This window comes from Procambarus clarkii, chromosome 81, assembly GCF_040958095.1.
Source record: "Procambarus clarkii isolate CNS0578487 chromosome 81, FALCON_Pclarkii_2.0, whole genome shotgun sequence".
Taxonomy (NCBI): domain Eukaryota; kingdom Metazoa; phylum Arthropoda; class Malacostraca; order Decapoda; family Cambaridae; genus Procambarus; species Procambarus clarkii.
In genome coordinates, this window is record NC_091230.1 from 16,875,184 (window position 1) to 16,893,264 (window position 18,081).

At 43.1% G+C, this 18,081-nt stretch overlaps 1 protein-coding gene across 8 annotated transcripts in view; it reads right to left on the reverse strand.

Moving 5' to 3' along the window:
* Positions 1-326: 326 nt before the first annotated feature.
* The window catches only part of LOC123773161 (receptor-type tyrosine-protein phosphatase mu), a 48,041-nt gene continuing 30,286 nt past the window's right edge, over positions 327-18,081 (reverse strand). For all 8 annotated transcript variants that reach the window (XM_069315205.1, XM_069315199.1, XM_069315200.1 and 5 more), the window contains 16 exons: positions 17,448-17,755; positions 16,997-17,084; positions 16,576-16,652; positions 15,869-16,012; positions 10,174-10,260; positions 9,750-9,803; positions 9,442-9,566; positions 7,701-7,836; positions 7,151-7,300; positions 6,876-6,966; positions 6,581-6,672; positions 6,343-6,462; positions 6,115-6,240; positions 5,442-5,593; positions 3,697-3,832; positions 327-3,104 (listed from right to left, as the gene is read on the reverse strand). In XM_069315205.1, coding sequence (XP_069171306.1) covers positions 3,030-3,104; positions 3,697-3,832; positions 5,442-5,593; positions 6,115-6,240; positions 6,343-6,462; positions 6,581-6,672; positions 6,876-6,966; positions 7,151-7,300; positions 7,701-7,836; positions 9,442-9,566; positions 9,750-9,803; positions 10,174-10,260; positions 15,869-16,012; positions 16,576-16,652; positions 16,997-17,084; positions 17,448-17,755 — 1,961 coding nt within the window. In that variant the 3' untranslated portion in view covers positions 327-3,029. The remainder of the gene's footprint in view (positions 3,105-3,696; positions 3,833-5,441; positions 5,594-6,114; positions 6,241-6,342; positions 6,463-6,580; positions 6,673-6,875; positions 6,967-7,150; positions 7,301-7,700; positions 7,837-9,441; positions 9,567-9,749; positions 9,804-10,173; positions 10,261-15,868; positions 16,013-16,575; positions 16,653-16,996; positions 17,085-17,447; positions 17,756-18,081) is intronic.

The following is an 18,081-nucleotide window of genomic DNA, read 5'->3' on the forward strand; positions in this document are numbered from 1 at the left end:
CTTGGTGGTTTTAAGTTATTAGTGATATTAGAAGTGTGTTTAGTGTTGAGTATTGTCGCAGTGTAAGGCTGGAGGCCAGCCTCTGCTCTGACACTGTTAATTGGATTTGTAAGCCTCAGTGTTCAGTGTAGGTCCATGTATGGTGAGGGTGTAGGTCCATGTATGTAGAGGGAGTAGGCCCATATACGTAGCGGGTATAGGCCCATGTACGCAAAGGGGTGTAGTCACTGTAGGTAATTTCTGGCGGTAACTGAGTACAGTTGTCACCCTCATCAATGTTTTGAGGCACAACACGCCTCGTGTTGATGGAAAATAATTGTAATAAGAAATATATCATATTTTATTAAATACAATTTTAATATACTGTATTAGATAAGCTATATAAACTATTTTGAAGACATTAACAAAATGTAATATAAAATTAACAGTATTACATAAAGTCTTGTATTTATAAGTACACAAGATCCAAGGAATATACTGCCAGAGGTATACCCCGTTTCTCAGTGCATGTGCACAATACTGTGGTCCTAGTTACACTCGGGGCTGTAGTATACTTGCTGGTTAATTATTCAGTTCTTGTAGTTGACTTAACTGGTTTACACTAGTGACAGGAACCCAGTTAGATTGAACGAGAATAACAGCCGTCTAGTTCTTGGGTACATATTAACCGGCCTCGGGTGAAAGAGAGCTGTGACGATCTCTGTCTGGAACCTGTAGGTGCTGGACCGGGACGTCCACCTCCTGGGGCTCGTGCGGCCCCCCAGGCTCTGCTTCAGGAGGCTGGGGTCGTTCTTGCCCTTGTTGGGGTCGTTCTTCTCCGGCCCCGACCACGGCGGTCTCCGGGTTTGGAGTCCCTGTGCCTTTTTTCACCAAACTCGAGGTAGCCTCCGGAGCTGGAGCCCCCTAGGGCAGTTCGATGTTACCTTCAACCTCGTTCTAACAGTTCCTGCCACGGCGTTGGAACCAATCGTATTGGCTTTTGCTTTTCCATTGGAGGCTTTCGGCGCCGTGGAGAGAGGGGGACCTGCTGCATGGGTGACAGCTTCTCCCCTGTATCAACCTATCATGGCTTTGCGCCCTGGAAAGGCCACTCAAGACCGACAACCAGAGCGCAACTCCATAGTCTCCTGAGACTGATGGATGCCTACTAATAACTGCTGGGTGAACAGAAGAACTAGGTGTAAGGTCCTCATATGTCATCTACTAACCTTCCCCAGGATACAACTCACAACATCCATAGAATTCCCAGGTACCTGTTTACTAATCGGTGAACAGAGCATTAGGTGAAAGACAACATTGCCCAAATGCTTCTGTCTTGCCCCGGGAATGGAACCAGGGATCACAGCACCTCAGGACCCCCATCGCGTTTAATAAGCTAAAGGTCAGCTACAAAAACATTTATATAACATATATTATTTGGAGAGTTCTTGTGTATGTGAGCAGATTTACGCTCTCCTGTCTACCTGGAGCGTCTGGGGTTATACTAATGTTAACTTCAAACACAACATTATATACAAGAAAGGTCAAACACACTGCAAGTCACTAAGTATTACTTACTACTATTACAAATTCGTCATGTATATTACCCATAACTTACGTGGAATACATATACTTGTATATGTATTCCACATATACACATATTCCAGCATATTACGTGGACGCTGGATCCGGGTGTTACGGACCCGGATCCAGCGTCCGAGCACGGAGCATTGACGACCGCGCCATCTGTGGGTCAGCTCCCGAAACCCCCTCCCAATGGACGACGGCACCTGGTGAGGACGAAGTGTACCGGCCACAAGGGACAATTTCCAGTCCTGTGCAGCTCACAACACCGCCGCTGCTGACCTCTGGTGAGGTGGTGCTCAGACGACAACGCCATCTATGGAGTGGATATGTCGGGCGTTTGTGTCTGAGCCTGTAAGTGAGGTGCTTTAGTGTGTCCCTGTTATTGATGACGTGTCTGCTTACAGAGTCGACCTGGGACTGCTGTGATGGAAGTTGAGTCAGTCTACCCAAGGCAGCCGACCCCATACCTTGTGCTTTGCTGCAGCAGCTGTGAGTCGCCTCCCGGAGGAACACTGTGGTGTTACCCTGCCAGTGAAGTGGCAGTAGAAGGATTGTCGTACCCGGGACCGACTGCTGGAGACGATTGACCACTGGGGTATTGAGGACAGGAGAGTGATTTGTGGTATCACACGAGGCTCCTGACTAGGGCGCTACCCTAGTATCGCTCGTGGAGTGGCCTGAACAGCGTTGCTGATCCGGAACCTGCCAGCAGTTTGCTGGACTTATGGTTGACGGCCTCCACGGCGGTGCCCCCAGTGGGACTGTGTTTTGGCTGGCCTGTGTCCAGGGTAGACTCAGCTTGTTGAAGGATTCGTCGAGAGACCACGTGAGCACCGAGAACTTGGCACCGAGAGAAGACAACCGTGTATATACTTCCCCTGTGTAGTGTTAATACCCCTCCCCCCCGTGTAATCTTTTATACATTATTTATTTATTGGTGATGGTAATAATTATAATCTTAAGTTTTTGCCTTTATTTCCCTTCCCCTTTAAGTTAATTGCGTTACGGATCTCATCCCTTGAAAGCCACTACTGGCTTGGGGCCGGATACCCTTCCTCTAACAACATCAGAGTAAGAACCCAGTTGCGACCCGAGAGGGCCGTAACAATATATATACGTATAAATATACAGATGTAAAACAACGTGATGGCTTGAACTGTTTACAGTCAAGGAATTTGTATTTCATGTCAAACGTATTTCCTGATATTTCCAAGGTCACCGTCCGTGACTCTGGCCTCGGGCCCGTGTGGTGCAGGTTACTACACGGGCCATAGCTTCTGTACCTCCTCACACGGCACAGTGACTGACAGCTGGTAGGGTGATCAGCTGAGGTATCCCCAACAGCTGAGAGCTGGTAGAGTATTGAACCGAGTTAGACGTAGTGGTTGAGAAAAGGCTGGGAGGTTAGCTGAGGGTTTCTTAGTGACTGAAGACTGACATGAAAGTGAAGACTTGCAGGAAGATCAGTTGAAGTTTCCATAGACGTTGAAGGCGTTGAGGTAGCAGACGGCTGCCGTGTGCAGGAAGTCATACTGTTCCTGTTGGGTGTAAACAATAAATAGTCATGTTTAATACATTCCCTTCCCCGTCACCAACCAAAATACTACTTGCTCGGCATTATCATGCATTCTGCCTATTTATTACTTACGTACTACGGATGCAGAATTTGATATTCCTAATTATTACGTAACTACCAACAAACTAAAATGTCATTTGTGCTTTTATTCCAAAAAAATATTGAGATTAATCACAAAGCCTTCGCAAACCTAAGCACATCAACACGCCTTCGCAATTCAGCTGACAGTTTAATAATTTTATATATATATATAAATATATATATATATATATATATATATAATCAGTCACCAAAGAGCAGTGTGGAGGACGCGAGGGTTGTGGGACACATAACACGGGGAACAAGAGGATACAGTCAGTGTACACACTCATCATTGTTAAAACTGTGGTGAGAAGATTCTAGATTAGGCTACGCTAGGTTAGGTTACCCTCGCTAGTACATAATACAAATAACAGTCATTTAGCGAGCCGTCTTATATAGGAAATGTGTATCAGTGAGAAGTGCTCACTGCCTCACACACGTCTTGAGAAAATGGGCGGAAGAGCGGAACTTACGACACTGGTGATGAACTGAGGTCTGTCGTAGATGACGCTGAGGACGGAGCGGTAGACGTCAACCTCCTGCACCAGCTTCATCCTCGCCACCAGCTGCAGCAGCGCCATCATCACCCCGCACCCCGTCACCCCGTCCCTGTGTCACACTCAGTGTTAGTTATCCTGCACCAGGGACACCATTACCCCCGTCCCTGTGTCACACACAGTGTTAGTTATCCTGCACCAGGGACACCATTACCCCCGTCCCTGTGTCACACACAGTGTTAGTTATCCTGCACCAGGGACACCATTACCCCCGTCCCTGTGTCACACACAGTGTTAGTTATCCTGCACCAGGGACACCATTACCCCCGTCCCTGTGTCACACACAGTGTTAGTTATCCTGCACCAGGGACACCATTACCCCCGTCCCTGTGTCACACACAGTGTTAGTTATCCTGCACCAGGGACACCATCACCCCATCCCTGTGTCACACAGTGTTAGTTATCCTGCACCAGCTGCACACCCCACTCTTGTCATAGTGTTAATCATGCAAACATTTTTTCACAAAATAAGAATACATGAACTGCGTCTCGCTGAATCCTAAAGATGATATTAACAAAATACTTAAAATGTTACTCGAACAAGATCAGGGAGGAATATTACAATTTGTGATCTGTGTCAACACATATGGAAGAGCACTGCATCATCAGGATTTTTTTAATTCTAGGGAACGAATAGAATCTTGAGACATGTCGAGTATAACCTCGGATATAATGACAAGAGCACATGACTATGAGAACATACTGACTTACTTTGCAAAAAAACATTTAATTACAAATTTCACTTGAGTTACAAATTACAGAATATAATTAGTGACTCTTGAAAACCACTATTTTTCACTGTCACAATCACAATGTTGCTCTCGTCCTTCACATATACGATCATTAAGCTAGCTTTCATTAGTAGGCTTACGAGTCAGAAATATGACAACTATTTTCATTAGTTTAGCGTAGAATTTTCCTTGCATTCTCCACAATTGACACGTTTTCTTTGATTCTATGGTTAGGGTGTATTTAAAATACACACTAATATATATATATATATATTTTTTTTGAGATATATACAAGAGTTGTTACATTCTTGTACAGCCACTAGTACGCGTAGCGTTTCGGGCAAGTCCTTAATCCTATGGTCCCTGGAATACGATCCCCTGCCGCGAAGAATCGTTTTTTCATCCAAGTACACATTTTACTGTTGCGTTAAACAGAGGCTACAGTTAAGGAATTGCGCCCAGTAAATCCTCCCCGGCCAGGATACGAACCCATGACATAGCGCTCGCGGAACGCCAGGCGAGTGTCTTACCACTACACCACGGAGACTGTAAATCTTAAGCTTAGTGTTAATCTATCAAAAACTTCAGAAAGAATAAGAATCCGGTGACTTGTCAAGGGCGCGACCATTATGCCTGAGGATTTTTCCCAGTTGTATATAGAACTAAAGCATTGATCAATTTTTCATAGAGTCTGCTACACCAGTTTTCCTACAGCCTTCTAAGTATGTGTCCGTTCATCCTATTTAGGACTTGTTTTTACACAACAGTCTGCTGTGAACCAATGTTAATTAATTTGTTCAGAACCAACATTTAGTACAATCTGTTGACAACCAATGTTCAATAGAGTCTGTTTAGAACCAGAGTTCAATATAGCCCGCAGATGGGCAGTGTTTGCAGCATTTTAGAGAGACACAAAATTAAGTGACCTACTTGCAGGTAAACAGGCTGGAGCTCTTGCTTTGGCTAATGGCTTCTACCCTCTCTAAGACGGTGAGGAGAGGCTCTGGGGAGGCCGGCAGGAGGTCGGAGTGAGGCCAACCATTCATCAACAACAGCACACACTTGTGGCATGCTGAGGAATGCTGTCAACAGCAATAATGGTCTCAAACACACACACCAAAATGTCAAGTAACATCACACATTCTCTGCTAAAGTAAGAATCGAGGAGTTTATTGATTAATTGAACACCAGCAAGAACATGAAACATTATTGGCACAAATATACTTAGCCTATATCAAAACTTACTAAACGTATCATAACATATGCGAAGTTCACAGTATCTTAGTAAGATACATTTACTTGAAAATTTATTTAATGTTAACTTTCTGGCTGGAGCATGGTAAATGTACGTAGTACTGCTAACTTAGTGACAGGTATGTACGTACTACGCTAGTACGTAGTATGTACTAACTCTATCTATAAATCCAACATTATGTTGTAACTCATCTTGTATGTATGTACTTTTACCTGAATAAACGTTTGATTTGTTTTGATTTGATTTGATTTGTATAATTAAGCTAGTACGTAGTGCTGTAAACTTATTACATACAGTAGCATCAACTTACTGTGGCTGGGTAACCTACAACTGGTACTGTCAACTTACTGACTTAGGAACGGTAATCTCCACGTAATACTCAGTAAAGTTCTGGAAGACTTGACTCCCAGTCTGCTTGATCACCATTTTGCCAACAGTCTGCGGCTCCACGCCGGGCACAACATCAGGGAAGTCCTGTCAACACAATGATAGTGTTACTGGCTGAGATAGTTTTGAGAACACAATGATGGGATAATATATAATATATAATATCTATAGGCTGTGTGGACAACATACCGGGTGGAGTGGAGGCAGGGTGTGCAGCAGGGTCCATACAGGGACTCGTCTCTCATACACCAGGCGCCACAGGTCCCGTACAGTGTGTGACTGAGGGTGTTCTCCAATCATGTAGGCGTCCTGTACAACAGAATAACTAATATGATATGATCTTGTACAGTATAATTACTGTTATAACATGGTCCTGTACAACGTGGTCATTAGTATAACATGCTCTTATACATAACTCATGACCTACCTTGCGGTCCATACCGTTGACCCTGGCCACGTTGACATACTGCGTCTCCAGACCGCCGCCCAAACTCTGGAGGAACACCATCCTGCTGTCCGCTGCCCACCACACAACACTGTTAGTCTCAGCAGTATAATATACACCAGTATAAACATCATTTTATTCACAAAAAATAGCTTAGAACTTGCGTGTCAGAACTTGTCCTGTCCCCGGTGGACAGGACAACCACATGACACCCACATGACATCCACATGACACCACATGACACCCACATGACACCACATGACTCAATCCACCCTACCTGGAAGGATGCCAGCGTCCCTGTTGAGGTGGGAACACTTCGGGTCACTTGCAAACTTGAAGCTCAAGTCCTTGGGCATGGCCTTCAGCTTCTGTAAACAATGACACAGAACAGTGTGAGAGGCGTTGTCTATCTGTGTGTCAGGTGTTGCAGAGGTAGTGGAGATGGAGATTCTGGTGTTAGGGTGATAGTTCTGGTGGAGGATATCGTATAACAGAGGTGCTGGAGGGAGGGAGAGGGACGCTGGTGCTGGTGGAGGACACCACAGGACTCACCTGGAACTGTTGGAGTATAGTGGAGGTGTTGGAGGGAGGCTGAGGAAGACGCAGCTCCTCCACCACCTTGGGGAACTCTCCACAGGTGTAGCTAGTCTTCACTCCGGACAACACTTCCTGCAGCAGCTGGTGACCGAAGATGTACTGCATCTGTAATACAGGTCCAGTACTTTAGTGCATTACCACCACAGTATCCTTACTCTAGTACCACAGTACCAGTACTTTAGCACCACGGTATCAGTACTTTAGCACCACGGTATCAGTACTTTAGCACCACAGTCTTATAGTTCCAATACCATAGTACTAGAGTATCGGTACTTTAATACCTTAGTGTCATAGTTCTTTAGTTCAATAGTACAAATACCTAAGTTCCAGAACACAAATTACTTTAGTACTACAGTACTAAAGTAGTTTACCACCACCTTCTGAGTGAAGGTGATCACCACCACCACTACTCAGTAGTTGAAGGTGAATCCTCACAACCACTAAGCACACAAGATGAAAGTGACTTCACCGCAGCTCTTGTGGCCACTTGGTGAAGGTGACTCACAATGTTCTCCACCAGTCTTGGTCGACCGTTCCTGAGGTTGAGGAGCGCCTGATGGGGGTCGATGTACTGGGAGGTGTTGAGCTGCTCCAGCATCTCCAGCACCAGCAGCACCGTCCCAGTCCTCCCGATCCCTGCGCTGTGAGGGGGAGCAAACTCTCAGGACCAGGTCTTGGTATACCTTTACTAGGAGCATATACACACACACAGGGGCCAGCTGTGGTGTGATATACACACACAGGTGTCAGCTGTGGTGTGATATACGCACACAGGGGCCAGCTGTGGTGTGATATACACACACACGGGCCAGCTGTGGTGTGATATACACACACAGGTGTCAGCTGTGGCGTGATATACACACACAGGTGCCAGCTGTAATATATGGCACAATTTATAGTGCCATATATTAGTACCTGTCGTATGGTATACACTAGAATTAATTTCTGGGTTCAACCCAGAAATTAATTCCCCCAAAAAATGGCTTGCAAAAAAATGTAAAATAAAGAAATGTTTCGTTATGATCATGTATAGAAAATTATAGGAAGTTTTGGAAATGATAATTATAGACGCTACAGTTTGGCCTCAGTGAGCTGAGAAAGGGCGAGTTACCCCCAGAATACCCTTGACGCCTCATGATGAGTGAATAACAATTCTAAAAATATTATTTTTGTGCAGAGATACATAATAAAGATGCGGACATTACGAGACGACGTAACACTTCCTACTTGTCCTATTGTGGCTTTATTGAATTTCTAAATATTAAAGCAACATATTTATTCTCACGTTGGTACATACAAAACATGGGCAGTTCAAACTGACGGGAACACTTTAACTTTCTTCTTTAGATATGACATATGTGTGCATGTGTCTTATGAAGGGTTTGAGAATATGAGGAAACACGACGGTTTAAAACCGGCGTCGCCGCCTCACTCCTCATTCTCCCTCAGACACGGACATGTGTTCTCTCTCTAAATATATCATCCTTTGCTTCCACAAGTTCACTCAGGGAGACCTATTGTAATCAATAATCACAAATATATCAAATAAGCCAATAATATCCTGTTTAAACGCTTAGGCCGGGAGTCATCGTGAGCGAGGCAGATAACATGCTCTCTCCCTAGTGGTGGTGTGAGCACTGACTCGCTGGGAACCTTTCAAACCCAGCAGAGACCTCTGTTGGTCGGAGGCAGCAACCACACCTCAGCTGGATGATTTTCAGCCATTCAGAAGTGGAAGCTCTCACGGACGCTAGCTGTACTATGTACGAAAGTGATCGTTAACGATCAGGGACACGAACTGCAATCTAAGGATTAACAGCTGCTAAATTAATTTAACATTTACGTCACAGAAGCAAGTAAAGTATTATTTTCAAAATATCTATTTTGCTCTTTTTGAATTAACGCAGTGAATTTTTACTCTTGATAATTAGGGTTATCTTTCACGGTCTGCTGCTTGTAAGTTATTTCCTCCTTAAAACTATGTAAACAGTTTCTTTTGTGTCTCGTATAGTCTGAAGTTACATGGGTATAGTGGGTGTGGGAGTGAGGCCTAACCGGCAGCAGTGAGTGACTACAGGTCATCCCGGTTGTGCACGGTAAAACCTGCCGTGTATGTTGACAGGCTGAGGAATCATACCTACAGTGAACGGTGTCGCAGAGCATAATTACAGTGGACGGTGACGGGAACATACCTACAGTGGACGGTGACGGGAACATACCTACAGTGGACGGTGACGGGAACATACCTACAGTGAACGGTGAAGGGGCCAGTAGCGGGCTCCTTGGTAATGTGCTTGATCATCTGTGCCAGACCGTAGGGGTTCTGTGGCACACCATGGTCGGGCCAGGCTGTGTACTGGTACTGCTTCACCTGCACGCCCGCACATACACACGGAATTAGTACACAATATTGTATAACATTTTGTATACTACGTTATCCATGAGATATAGGCAAATAAGGTCAGAATAGCTGAAGTTTAAATAGGCTGCCTCTACAGCACTGGTATTCCTGCTGCCTCTACAACAGTGGTTTTGAAGTGCCTCTACAACTCACCTCTCTCACTTCGTCCATCTTCCTAACTTCCATCTTCCTTATGACGAAGTCCAGCTGTCGATAGGAATTTTAAATCAATTACATCGGGTGAAAAATGTTGATGCTCAGTGAAAATGTTGTTGCCTTACTGCCACTCCTTGAGACTTGTCATGCTTCGGGAATTATCACGTGAAATATCTAAATGAGTCTCATGTGCACATGAATATATTGTGAGAAGTTAATTATGAGGGAGAGAATGAGTAACGAAGGAGGGGGAATAATTAAGATGTATAGAAGAGTAGAGCCTGAAAATGAACCTGGGGAAGGGAGAGAGAGAGTAGGGAGAGACAAAATAATACGAAAACCCAACAAAATAGAAGCCTATCCGGGGAGTGTCAAACAAAGCATGTAACCCTGCATGAATATAAAGACATGTGCAGCTTACCTGGACCTCTGTGGAGACCATTTTAACCTCTATACCGTCTTTGACCAGAGGCTGACCCTCGTCCGGCCAGTACTGTGCCACCTTCACCTGCAAGTGATCAGTGACTATATACTGTGTGCACATGTACGAACATCTGCTGCTTAAAGATTGTTATCAGACTCTTTGGAATATTTCCTATAAATAAGATATTATTATATTATTATTGTGATGATAAACCATCAGATTGTATTCTTGAATATGGAAAACACCGTAGTACCGCAGGGACACACTGTAGCACTCGGGGTGTTAGACGGTGCACCTGTTGTTGCTTGCGAACCGTAATGGGTCAGCTGGGACTACGGAGCATCACAGTGCACCCCAGGGACTTGGCCAGTATCCCCGAGGCTCACTGTGTATCCCAGGAGCTCAACAGGCATCCCTTTGACTCAGACGGCACCACATACTTTCTGCTGACAGTTGAGAGGCGGGACCAAAGAGCCAAAGTTCAGCCTCCCGCAAGCACAACTAGGTGAGCACATGGATTCCATGTAAGCGCAAAGTATCACCTACCTTACTACCCCCCCCCCCCCCCCCCACACACACACACACCTTAAGTAGCATCCCTGATTAACAGATCCCACTGTTTCCCCGTGGCTTAAGTGGAATTCCAGAGGTTATTTGGCACTCCAGGAGTTTATCTAGCACACCATAGGTTGAGCTGATACCCAAGAAGCTCATTCATCACCTTTGAGGTTCATAAGGCTCTGAATGTGTTCAGACGATAACACCAGGTGTTAGTACACCTGAGAATCCGCTTGTACCATGGGGGGAGGGTGGTCTCTTGGTATAACAATAGCTCAATAAATTACATACCCAAACTGCTTAGTTGAAAGGCCTCGGATTATATTTAGTTGACACTTCCATGACTCAGTAATTCCACAGAGGATCAAATGGTACGCTTGGATCTAACATGACCCAGGAGTGAGCACCTTGAGAGCTCAAGTGGGGCTCATAAGGCCCCCACTACCCAGGTAAATAACCTGTTGGCACTCCAGAGCTCAAGTGTTACCTCTGAGTGATTTGAACAGTGTCTTGAGCACCGGAAACAGTTCAGCTGAAGCAACCCGCCCTCCTGTTTAGATAGTTTGTAACTGTGGACTATCGTTCATGTATTAACGTAATGGACAATTAGATAGTAGAATTTAGTACTTTTCACTTCATAGCGTCCTGAAAAAATAAAAATAAAAATAAAAATTAACATAAATATTCCTTAGCCTAATATAGAACATATTTTTTATACTATATTAGGCTTCAGATAACGTGAATTAGGCCTTGGGTGGTTAGGTTAGATTTTAATGGCGACAAAAATACAAAACCTTTTCCGGTTTCTTCAATTCAATACTACCAAATTCTACTTTCTAATTCTCCATTATGTCAATATATGTACGATGGTCGACTTTGTTACTATAAGTACCATCTAAACATGATAATACAAGGAACACCCTCTTCCTTGTTTCAAGAGGCATGCATATACTCATATAAACATGTCAGACGGTCCAAGGTAACTCTTAGCTCAAAATAGAGAGAAATAAGATGTATATTTGCTGTGAAATTTTTGTAAACGTGAATTTCGGAGGGAGAGCCTAGGCTTTGAGATTTCAAATATGGCGATGAGTAGTGTCTTCACTCAAGGGAGAGCTTCTCGCCCACTAAGCCAGGCGTATCCTATACATGCAATATCAGACGGTAACAAACATCAGTAACCACAACCTTTCACGTAAGATAAATATTAATTACGATACACTAAACTGTGGATGATCGTAAAGCATTGTTAAGCAAAGCATTGTTAGGCAGTCTCCGTGGTGTAGTGGTAAGACACTCGCCTGGCGTTCCGCGAGCGCTATGTCATGGGTTCGTATCCTGGCCGGGGAGGATTTACTGGGCGCAATTCCTTAACTGTAGCCTCTGTTTAACGCAACAGTAAAATGTGTACTTGGATGAAAAAACGATTCTTCGCGGCAGGGGATCGTATTCCAGGGACCTGCCCGGAACGCTACGCGTACTAGTGGCTGTACAAGAATGTAACAACTCTTGTATATATCTCAAAAAAAAAAAAAAAAAAAAGCAAACTGGTATTTAAAGCTTGAAAACAGGGGAGGCAGGAAGGGTGAGGAGGGACGCCAGTACCGTCTTGCCACCCGCCCAGGCAACACCTCACTCACGCTAAATACCGAACAACCTCACGCTAATCTTTATGTATACATACAAGTGATTGTGTATAACAACATAAGTGATTAAGTAGAAAGATAATGTGAACGAATTGGATAAAAATTTGCGAGTGGTAAACGAAAACTTTGAATTATTAAAATGGGAAGACTGTCGTGTTGGGCACCAACAGGAATTATTACTAAGTGTTGAAAATTTGTTTTAATTGGACGAGTCCTGTAACCTAGACTTATTAATGTATACAAAGTGAAGAGTGAGGTGACCGCAGCACACAGCTGACATGACTCCCAGTCAGCTGTGTATGAGGTGACTACAGTACACAGCTGACACAACTAGTCACCTGTGTGAGGTGACCAACACACAGACAACCTCCGGCAACACATCAGGTAAGTTTCAGACTTCAGTCTTCCAGCTGCCGGCACTGGTGAGTATTATATAGAGTGTTTTGTAACCATCGTGTGATCTTATTTCGAGTAATATTGTCTTTGTCGAAATTACGATACCCCGAATTTCACTGCGGGAGGTTATTTGCCATAGAGACGAGTCGTTGGAGGGGAGGGGTAGAAATAGCCTAAGCTACTCTATCCCTTTGAGATGTATTTTCTGGTCTCAATAAACATACTTGAAGTTGAACTAGAAACGAGTCGTTTAGGAGTTGTCGGTCGGTCACAGCAGACAACGGTAGCGTGGCTCTCCTGTTATGTTGATTAGTAAATGTAGTTTTCCACAAACTACATTTTTATTGAAACTGATCCTTATTGGGACATCAAAGACACCTCTTATCATGTAGCTTTAAATAGTTAACAGTGCTGACTGTGATACTAAGAGCCCAAGCCACTTGTCAAGAGCAGATGTGCTGTAGAGGACATTTAGCATGAAACCTATAGAGGCATTCGTCATTTTCAATAGGCTTCTTTCAACTTGGTATTTTTTAATTGTTTTTAATTGTTCTTATTGTTCTAATTCTGTAACAATCGTTCTGAGAGACGTCACTTCGCAATAAGATTTGGCTTCATGAGACAACAGATACTGAGGGAGAAGTATTGACCATTATATTCATCAACCCACACGTATCCCAGACCTACTACACTTTCACAATCCATCATATTTCCCTTTCAACTGATAGCTCATCATATAATTATATTTCATCTGCTCCCTTTGGATCTTTTGGCCATAACATAGGGTGCTGATCCTTTGCACTGCTCGACTGCCACACTGACCGGGAATTTTGGTTTGTAAAGTGAACCAGTCACAGAAAGTATTATCTTGATTTTTTTAAATAAATAGTTTTGTCAATTAATAAGTAAGGAAACTGCCGTCGATTAGGAACTCTATTTCTAAAACTCCTATCTTAGCGATTGCCAAGGGTGCTTCCAAAATGCTGTCCACTTCTAGCCTAAAGAAAAAAATTCGCTTCTGGGTTATATACAGATGATTCGCGCTTGTCTAGTATACTGCTCTTATATCTGGGATAGCTTCTCCCTCTACCAAAATTCAAGAGGAAAGCTGTTCGTCTTATCAATTTATCTGACAGGTAAGCCTATGTAATACGCCTTCCTCTGCAATGTTGCTTCTCTTACTCTTCTACTGCCACTTACATGGTTCGGTGTCTTAGGGACTTGCGACATATGCATCAGTCTTCAAGAATGGTCTTGTAATACTTGAACTGGGGCTTCCCCCCCCCCCCCCGAAAAAAAGCTCATAATCTGTATTTTTTGTCATCCTTCAACCATCCTGTAGATTGGACCATAACTGTGTTTTCTCTGAAAATTACTATCATGTCTTTAACGAGCTGTTTGAAAATCTTAATTTGTAACTAAAAGTAATGTTTTTTGGTTCACTTTTTTTTTGTTCATGCGGTTGAGTTTACTTTAGGTAAAAACAGTGACCTAAAAAAAACGTTCTGTTTGTACTATGGCTGTGAATTTTATAACATTATTTCCTTAAGATTTTCAAGTCTTGAGTTATTAAAGGTTTTGAAGATGTAGAGAGCATAGGAATGCTTAGTGTGTTTGAAGATTTAATATTGTTTGTAGTATTGCGGTAGCTGATGAACGCCCAAGATTAATAATTTCGTACGAAATAATGATGAGCTCCAAATGATTCTGCGAGGTATACTTAACTCCATCGTGGTATACTCGTAACTCCATCATGGTATACTCGTAACTCCATTATGGTATACTCGTAACTCCATCATGATATACTTGTAACACCATGGTATACTTGTAACTCCATCATGGTATACTTGTAACTCCATCATGGTATACTTGTAACTCCATCGTGATATACTTGTAACTCCATCATGATATACTCGTAACACCATCATGATATACTCGTAGTTTCATCACGATATATTCATAACACCATCGTAGTTTAACTGTTCTTCACACTGTTGAACAGCAAACCATATCAGAACACACATCTACATCATTAAATACACAACTTTCTCAGTTGTATTTCAGGAATTGCCTGGGTAATGAATCTTTACCTAAATTATGAATTCCAGACATGTTAGTTACAGTAGTAACATTCGACGTTTAGGATACAGACGTAAGGGATGCTAGGCTAATTGAATTCAGGATAAATTCACTACTCTGCTCTTGTATTTCTGGCTAAATTATTCTACGTCATAATATTCCAAAACAGTATGAAGTAGGCGCTGATAATCCTTTTTTATAAATTAGTTGGTCTATTTTTTTTTTCAATCATTCTATGGTCTTCTATCCAACATATCCAGAGTCTACAGATTAAGAAGTTTATTATCCAGATGACTATCTAACTACTATTGACATGGCACTTCGGAATACTTTGTAGTTTGCACTTTGAGATGGTCAGTTCTCCAGCGATGTCAACAAAACCAGCAATTACCAGTTTCATGCTCGTTACCCCAGCTGGCCTCTCTTCTGAATGAGTTAGGTTTAGTTAAAGATAAACTCTGGCTAGGATATATCACAGTACGTTTGTTCAGGTTAGGTTAGAAGCAAATTATAAGCGAAACAATTCGATCATTAAATATTCCACTGAAACTGTAGTAAACGAAATGCGACAATTATATTGAGGACAAGCTAGTTAGTCTTAAGCACTGTAAATGTTATTAGAAAAAATGAAGTTTTAGTAAGAAAAACTTATGTGGGGAGATGTTCTACCTTCGTCTCTTATAGATTGTGCTCTGTGTAGCACATACTGACGTTTTGATCAAGACACTTTACAGTGCAGGTTACTAGTGGCTTGCTTATACGAAAACAAACGCCCTGGTCACACCAAATCAGAATGGGATTTACCGTATAGCCTCTTTGTGACTCCAGATAATTCGCACAACAACAATTAATTGATATAGGTTAAAGGATGGACCTGGCGAGGTTCTACCATTCAGTTTAATAAGCGACTTCTTCACTGTAACTCTGAGGGTTCCTCCAAGGCACCACCTACCACGCCAGTAACCCCCTATATACCAGAGGTTCCTTTAGGGCACCACGTACTCACTCCTCACCTTGCCGTTCTCCTCGAGGTTGGCGACCATGATGATGATGGGGCAGTGAGTGTGCCAGATCATCCTCCAGAAGTCCCCAATGGTGTCAGCGTTGAAGTCCTTCGGTCCTTGTGAGGCGATGAACGCATCAGGTTTGGTGTGACCCTAAAGGAGATTAGGACACAACGTCAGTGTACAGGTCCTTGGACATTTGTACAGACTTGGAGGATAATATAGGGAAATTCTGCATCAGTATTGAAGTCTTAGACTCCTGTGAATGCCTTGAGGAGAAACAGAAAATTGTTGGTCAGTACTGAAATCCGTTGGGATCTTGTTTATTTGTGTGGCCCTGGAGGAGGCGGTAGGAATATAGGGTGTCACTTGGGAAGCTCTTGTGTAAGTGTGTGTTGTCTTGGAAGACATAGTGGCAGAGATGAAATCCTTGGGGCGCATGTAGGTGAACAAAGTGAATATATTGTACATTTTTGAAAGTCAAAGCTATCCACTCAACAGTGCATAGACATGTATAAAGAGAAAAGCGCGAATTCAAACTAAATATCTAGACGGTTCTTGAAAGAAGAAATCAAAATAGTTGATTAGATAGAAGTGTTAATCCATTCAACAAAATGGCTAGGGAATGGAAAACTTATCAGCGAAGCATTCAGTTCTTGGATTATGGAATGACGGTGTATTTGTAAACGCCCCCCCTCCCATCCCTCCCCCCTCACCTGGATGTAGCTGGCGTTGATGTAGTCACTGTGAGGTTGGTCTGGGAGCGGTGGCAGTCTCACACGGGTGTCGTCATCTGTAATGTATACTTATTATTCTCTTACACCTGTACCATATAGTGACTCATCACAGGTGCACTTACGCGAGGTAACAGGTAGGCCTTTCTAACAGCAACTCACACGGGGTAACAGCTAGACTTAACACCAACACACTTGGCGTAACAGCTAGGTCTATATAACAGAAACTCGCAGGACACAACAGCTAGACCTAACACCAACACACATGGAATGACAGGTAGGCCTATTTAACAGCAACTCACACGGGGTAACAACTAGGCCTAACACCAACATACATGGGGTAACAGGTAGGCCTAACAGCAACACATGGGGTAACAGGTAGGCCTATATAAGAGCAACTCACACGGCAGGTTGTTCTTGTAGCGGTTCTTGCGGCGGTGTTCCTCTCGTTGGCCGTCGTGACACGTCTTGTCCATGTACACCCTCACGCTCTGACGCACACCGCATCACATTACGTTATTTTCATTATAACATTACATTATTTACATTATAACATTACATTATAACATTACATTATTTACATTATAACATTACATTATTTACATTATAACATTACATTATTTACATTATAACATTACAATAATTACAACACTCAACAATGCACAAAACAAAGCAGAAGGTAAAATAGGGAACATGATAATGTTTAATACTGAGCAAATACAAGTAAAAGAAACTTCAAACATTCTCTTGGCATATTGACGTGTTCTGAGGCGTGATTGTGGTTAGGTGGGGGGAGGGGTGAAGGGTGCAGTTTACATAAGAGACAAGCTCAGGAAACTCGAAATGCTACTGACTTTGAACTCTACGTCGGTGTCCTGAGAGTGGATGGCCCTGGAGAGATAGGCTTCAACCTGAGCTGATGGAATCCTGCGTGAGACATTGGCATATTCAGACTCGGTCACAATAAGGGATGCGTTCTGATACCCTTCTCCGCCGCGGGGAGGATCAGGAACCTCTTCCTCGGCCACGGGGTTCTCTTCTAGAACTTTCTCGACCGTAGGGGTCACAGCCCGCTCCTGAGTGGGTCGCCCTCCGGCCTCTGAGGTCAAACTCAGACGGTGAAGAACAATTTGTGACGAGTGGTTCTCTTTGTCTAACACACCTGCATGATAATTACGAATTATATAGCAGTCACCTGATAATTATTACTTAAGCACTAATAGTAATAATGATAATGATTCTTAATATAAGAGCAATACCATTTTACACAACACCGAGTTAGGTTTGATTTGGTCGTTGTGTTGCAAGCTAGAACTACAGTGTGTGCTGTTGACTGCAACACTCTGAATCTTCCTGTTACCAGTGTACCAACGTGATAAGGTGTAGTTGGCTGTATGAAGTATATTGATACCATTTTAATTACCAATTCATTTACAAGACGTTTTAATTAAAGTGGTTTATGTTCTGGACGGCAGCTTGTTATCAAGA